The following is a 6316-nucleotide window of genomic DNA, read 5'->3' as shown; positions in this document are numbered from 1 at the left end:
CGCCGTTGCCTCCCCCGCCACGGGCAGCGCGGCCGCCGGGGGGTCCCCGCGCCCGGAAGACGCGCCGGTGGCCGGCGGAGAGCAGCGAGGACCGGCGCCGCAGCCGCCCGGATTATAAAGTCGGGGAAGTTGCCCCCGCCCGTGCCCGCGGCCATGGCCCGGCTGCGGAGCTGGGGGCTGCTGTGCTTCGCCGTGCTCGCCCTGCCCGGCCCCCCGGGAGCCGGCGCCCAAGGTAAGCGGGTGCGACGGGGGCCCCGGCGCGGAGCCGGCGCGCTCCCCCCGCGCTGGCTCTGCGGCTTCCTTAGCCGCCGCTGTGACATTGACTCTGCTGCTGGAAACCGGGGGGATGCGGGAGGGTCCCGGCTCTGCTCCCCTCGCTGCTGCGGTGCTTCCCCCCCCCCCCAAGGTGGGTGCTCCGGGGGGCTCCAAACCACCCTGGCCGGGGAAGTTTGGGAGACAGCTGAGGGGTCGTGGATCGAGGTGCCCCCGAAGCTTAGGATGGGGGCTGCAGTCTTAGGGCAGTTCAGCGACCCCCCCCCCCCAGGAAGGGAAGAGCCCTTGAGTGGGGGGCCAGGACCCACTGGAGCTGAGCAGTAGGACTCTGCTGTGTCTCCCCCAGCGCACAGCTGCCCCTCAGCTGGGTTTRGGGGTGGCAAACACTGCCCTGCGCATGGGGTAGAGACTGTGGTGGCCATGCTCGTGYGAGCCTGGACATCCTCCTGGGGCAGAGGGGGACAAAGGCGCCTGTTTTTACGCCTGGGGAGATCTTCTCCCCTTGCGCTGCAGGATTTGGGGTGCAAGTTTGGGTAGCTCCTGGGAAGCGATTATTGCCTTCGTCTCAGTCCTGTCTACCCCAACCTGCTGGTCAGACCGGGCAGGAGCCTGGGATTTTAAGGGGAGAAGCAGCTGCTGCCTCATGCTGCCGTAGGTGCCTGGGGCTCCCTGCACACCCGGCGGGACCTGGGGGCCAGGCGGTACCGCTGAGTGGGGTGAGCTCCTGCCTGCTCGTTGCCCCCGGGGCTCTGGCACTGCACAGGCTGTTTTCCACTGCTCTGTTCTCCGAGAGGGACGTAGAACTAGTCTGTGGCCCTCCTGGGTGCAGCCGGGGTTCAGGGGCAYGGGGAGGGCCCTGGCGTCCTGTCCCTCCCCGGGAGGCTCCGGCGGGGATGCGGAGGAGGCTCCCTGGCTGGCAGGGCTGCAGCATGGGCACCTCTGGCCCCGCTGCTTGGCCTGAGCACACGCAGGCTGCGAACCCGGGGGCCCAGCAGGGAGCAGCCGGGGGCCCTCGCCCGCGATGTCTCTTGCCCTTGTTTGTGGCAGCAAGCGGAGGCAGAAGTCCCTGTGCGCTCCCGTCTTCCTGCTCCCCCTGAGCCTCCCCCAGCACTGCTATAATTTCTCAGTAATTAAGTTCAGAACATAACATCTAAAGCGGCAGTATATTATCCGGGCAGGCCCTGTGTGGGGAGCTGTGAAGGTCTCTTTGATTGATTCACTCCCTTGCTGAGTTTCTCTCCTGGCTGGCGTCTCTGTCTCGCGGGTCCCCCGCGGTCCGTTTGTTCCCCGGCTCCGGGACAGTCTCCCCGTGCGATGGACTCTCCTTCCATTTGTTTATGGAGCTCTGGGGTCCCCCCAAAGGGGTGGGAGATCGGGGTTGTCTGTGCTTCAGCCTCCTCTCGAGGCAAGAAGAAGAGGGGTTTGGYTCTTTCCTTCCTCTCCCCTGCTATGTGAGCAGAGCTTTCCAGCTTCAGCTCCCTGCAGCACGTTGCATGTGTTCTCCTTGCAGGCAGCGTGACATTGCTCGGCTCCGCCGCGCGCCCGGCGGCGTGCCCCAGCCCGGCGCCGCGTGGCAGGCGAGAGCGGGAGCCTGTCCCCGCCGCGGAGCCGCCCGTGCGGGACCGGCCTCGGGCGCGATGCCAGGGCCCGGCGCGTGCCTCGCTAACCCTGCCCCAGGGCGGCCCGTCCCGGGGTCTGGAAAAGCCCCAGGGACCGATTAACAGGGTCACCGCCTGAGCCTGCTGGGAGCGGGTGAGGRCTGATGTGCACCGTGACGATGACGATGGTCTCAGCAGCCAGTTGGGGCAAAGGAGCCGGGGAAGGTGCAGCCTGTGGGCACAACCCCTGGCTTCAGCTCCTGCCCGGGATCTGCTGCACCGGGCAGGGAGAGAGCAGTGGGGTGGGGCAGGCGGCTGCGCCGTGTCCCGGGGGGCATCGCCCTCGGGGGCCTGCGGCGAGGGGCTGCCCATGGCCAGGCGGCAGCGCGCTATTGATTGAGGCAGCCGGAGCGAGCGGGATCAGTCGGGAGAGAAAGGAGCGGGGGAGGAGGAAGGGAATGGAGCGAGACCTTCCCRAGACCTTCCCGGCCGGGGCGCGAGGGCTCCCAGCCAAGGAGAATTCAGCGTTTCGATACCCGCCGTCGCTAAAACAAAGGCCCCRCGATGCCAGGGAGAGGTGGGACGGAAGTTTAATTACAGCCTGGCTGTGCTGTGTAATTATTAATTACCCATGGCAAAAAATAACTTATTGATTAGGGGCCTTGCGCTAATCACCCGGAGCTGAAGGCGGTGCTTGGCGCAAGGCTAATCGGCCGCGGCCGGCGGCGGTGTCGCAGTGCGCCCCTTGCCCCGGCCGCGACGCCGGAGCCCGCGGGCGCCTGCTCGGAGCAAAGATGCCCTCAGCCGATTAGCGAGCCGATGAGATTCCCTGGAGCTGGACGGGGGCGGAGGATGACCTGGCGTCCTGGGGTGCCCGGGCTCCGTCCCCCATGCTGTGCTTTGGGGAGGGAGCCGAGGTGTCTCTGCGGGTTTTGCGAGCCCTGGGGTGGCGGTCTCCCCGCTGGGAGCGTGGCCCCGGGGAGCCCCGGTGCCGGCGCAGCGCCGCTGATGGGATTGGTGAGGCTGCRGCCAGTCCCAGGAGGGATTTGGGAGGCTTAAGGTTCCAGACGGGATTTGGGGCAGGGGACCAAGATGGGCAGCCCTGGCCAAAGAGGCTTATTAGGGGCTGGAGCTGGGGGTGCTGGCACCCGCGCGTGGTCCCTGGGCATGTCTGCATGAGTGGGGCAGAGCCCTGGGCTGGAGGGGGACGAGCCCTGGCCCCTTCCTGGGGCGCTGCGGTGGATGTGCTGCTGGTGCCAGGCTTGGGCATGTGCCAGCTGGAGCAGGCAGCACTCGGGGCTCATGTGAGGGCCCCTCTGCCCGCGAGAGCCTCCGCGRTGCTGCCGGGCCTTGGTACGCAGCGGGCCGGGGCTGGCACCTGCCTGCGGGCAGGCTGCCCTCGGGGCTGGGGATGCTGCACACTGTCCCGGGGCTCCCGAAGCTGCCGTCCTGGGCTGGGCATGGGGATGGGGTTTTGATCACGACTTCCCTCAAACTGAGTGCTCTGGCACCCTGGGCAGGTCTGTGCTGCCCTGCTGCCCCCCCTCRGGGGCAGGGACCACCAAGCCAGGTGCCCCCCTCCCCGGGAGCTTGCCTGCCAYGCTAGCTGGTGGCCTTGTGCAAAGCTCTGGCTCAGGAAGGAAAGTGGCTTTTAGGGGAAAGGAAGATTAAAATTTGATGCTTCTTTGGAAGCCATTAGTGGCGGCACGGCAATGAAATTTTGATGACCCGATAACCCGATAAGGGGGAGGGGATGCGGTCTGCTCTGGGGGCAGCACGGCTGTGACCGGTGCGTCCCCGGCGGCGGGACATGCGGCTCCCCGGCGGTTCAGGTGCAAGTGCTCCCTCCCCTGTGCCAAGCCGTGATGCCCTGGAGCCCAAGAGGCCAGGGGCTGCCCGGGATCGAGGAGGGCAATTGCGCATTTGCAGCGGTTTCTCCGCCTGGCAGCTCCGGGGCTGGAGCTGCTGGCACRCTTTGGCCCACGCCGGCGGCCCGGGCTGGCCGGAGGTGCTGGGGGCTGCGGGGTTGGCCGTGACGGCGGTCGAGCGCTGCTCGTCCCTGGATGATGGGGATTAGGCTGCGGTGGCAGCTCTGCCCAGCAGGAGCGAGTGAAGGGGCTGGGCAGGGAGGGAGGCAGACGGGTGCAGGTTGCTCGTGATCCTGGAAAAACGCTGGTGGTTAAACCTGGAGGGAGGGAGGAGGCGAGCGAGGCTCGTGGGGCGGCTGTGATGAGCCGTGACCCTGCGTCTGTCTGCGCGTCTCTGCAAACCTTGTCCCCGTCCCCGGCACCTCGGACCCGGCGGCGGAGCTGGGGGGGTTTGAGCCCTGCCAGGAAGGGGCTGCTCAGCAGGAGCCCCCAAGGGGCTCTCACCTGGGGGCCGTCGGAGCCCCGGGAGGTCACTTGCACCYGGGGGATGGCTCCATCCTGCCCCAGCCCAGTGCATGGGAGCGGAGCACCCGTCCTTCCCGGCCGAGCCCCGATGCTCCAGGCACGGCCCCGCTCGCTGCCCCAGCAGTGGCTGGTGGTGGTGTGGGGGGGTGACGTCCTGGAGCCCGTGGGGGCATGTGGGGCTCAGAGCCACGCGGGAGCAGAACCCCAGGTGCTCGGCCGCGGGCGTCCTCGCTGCAGGCGGAGCAGCTCGGCCAGGACCCCGGGGCCTCGTTACCTCCCTCTCGCTCCTTAGCAAGTCGCGTGTCGCTGGGTGAAAAATGCTCGATGCTGGGCCAGTAATAAATATGCTGCTGTCAGTGGTGATGTGATTGCGCTAACGAAGGGTGATGGAGCCCCCACTCTGCTGCATGGCCGTGCTGGACACCAGCTCTCCAACGAGCCTTCACCCTGGGACAAGGCACRGCCGTGGGGCCAGGCCGGCTCGGGGCGCTGGGGACAGCCCGGCAGCTCCCCGGAGGAGGGTGGGTCGGGATGGGGGAGATGCCCTGCACCCGTGAAGAAGCAGTGCGTGGAGCTGGTGGCACAGGGCTGGGGCTGCTCCCTGGGGACCAGCAACAGGGTGGGCAGCAGAGCCAGCTCCTCCTGGGGCCACCGGCTGCCTCCTCTCTGCTGTGGCCCTCCTGTCCCTTTGCTTGCCCAGAGCACTCTGCAAGTGGCTCCTGGGTGCGTTTGGGCCACCCTTCTCCCGGCTGCGAGGGCAGGAATCTGCCGGGAGCAGCTCCGATCAGCTGCGCCGACGCTGCCTGGCATCCCTCCTTGCTCCGAGCACCCGCGGGCGGCCAGGCACGCGAGCCCTGTGGGACATGCGGGCGCTGCCCTGGGCTCCGGCTGCCCCGCCGGGTGGGTGCGGGCCATTGCGGGGCCTGGGGAGCAGGCTCGGTTCAGGATGCAGCCATTGGAGGGGCCGGGAACCGGCTGCTTTTTGCATTCCCCCCTTGCTCCGAGGGATGCTTTTTGCATTCCCCCCCCTCCCCATGCCCGGAGGGATGCTTTTTGCATTCCTCCCGGCCACTCTTTTTCTCTTTGAGGCTGACACAGACCACCTGTCTGCGCCAGGAGAAAGCCGGCCTCCCCCTTTCCGGCCCCCTCCCTTTGCCCCCAGCCCCGCGGGGCGCAGGAATGCCTGCGCCTGGAAAGCCGCGCCGGGCTCGGGTTGCCTGGGAACTGGGTAACCTGATCCCTGGGAACGGGGCCGAGGGCAGGGGACATTCCTGGGCTGCAGCTGGTCCCCCGGCCCCCTTTGTCTCCCCACTCCGAGTCGGGGGGAGGCTCGCTTGTGTCCCTGCCCTCGGTCCCCCCAGAAACAGAGGTTTTTGGGCACGGGGAGGCTCTCCGGCATCCAGCCCTGGGGACGCTGTGACTGGCGGCTGCGGGCTGATCAGTGTTGTCACCTCCCTGCTGCGGATCCGTGTCACCTCCTGGCCAGAGGCCACCGTGCACCGGGGAAGGCCCTGGGCACCGAGACCAGCTGCCACCGCGTGCCGGCAGCTGGGCATCCCGGCCGGCAGCGGGGACGGCGCGGTGGCGATTCCAGGAACGCCAAGGCCGGGCTGCGGCGGCTCCGAGCCAGCGGCTGTCGCTGCCGTCACCCTCCTCGGAGCGTTGCAGCTGGCGGCCGGCTGTGCTGCGCGTGCCGGCGGCTCTCCCGGGGGCCCGCGGGCGCTTTGACCGTTAGCAGAGAGAAACTACTGAGCTCGCTGGAGCCGCGATAGCTAATTGCTGTATATGCTGCCGGCTGAGGCGGCGACCTGCGCGTCCCCCCTCGAGCCCCCGGTCCCACGAGTGCGAGGCTGGGGCGGATTTGGGGGGCCAAGCGGGTCCCCGCACGCTCCGCGGGGGCCGGGAGCTGCCTTTGCTGCGCGCGGCTGGGGCCGGCGCCGTCGCAGGGAGGGAGGGAGCGGGCTGGATCTAGGCCGAGCGCCGGGTGTTAGCTGGGGCTTTACGGTGCCGCTCGCGCCGTGCGGGCCGTCGTCCCCAGCGGCCGCGCGCGCC

The 6316-nt window shown here is 68.6% G+C and overlaps 1 protein-coding gene across 1 annotated transcript in view; it reads left to right on the top strand.

Annotated features, from left to right (window-relative positions):
• The first annotated feature begins 6 nt into the window (after nucleotides 1-6).
• The window catches only part of LOC146596140 (protein sidekick-2-like), a 14587-nt gene continuing 8277 nt past the window's right edge, over nucleotides 7-6316 (top strand). Inside the window, exon 1 of the mRNA XM_085304799.1 lies at nucleotides 7-232. Within this exon, the coding sequence (XP_085160925.1) occupies nucleotides 154-232 (79 nt within the window). The 5' untranslated portion in view covers nucleotides 7-153. The remainder of the gene's footprint in view (nucleotides 233-6316) is intronic.

Source organism: Rhea americana, unplaced genomic scaffold, assembly GCF_003343005.1.
Source record: "Rhea americana isolate MKP2758 unplaced genomic scaffold, rheAme1 scaffold_21, whole genome shotgun sequence".
NCBI lineage: Eukaryota > Metazoa > Chordata > Aves > Rheiformes > Rheidae > Rhea > Rhea americana.
The sequence above is the reverse complement of the archived record's forward strand: the minus strand, read 5'-3'. Positions and strand labels throughout refer to the sequence as shown.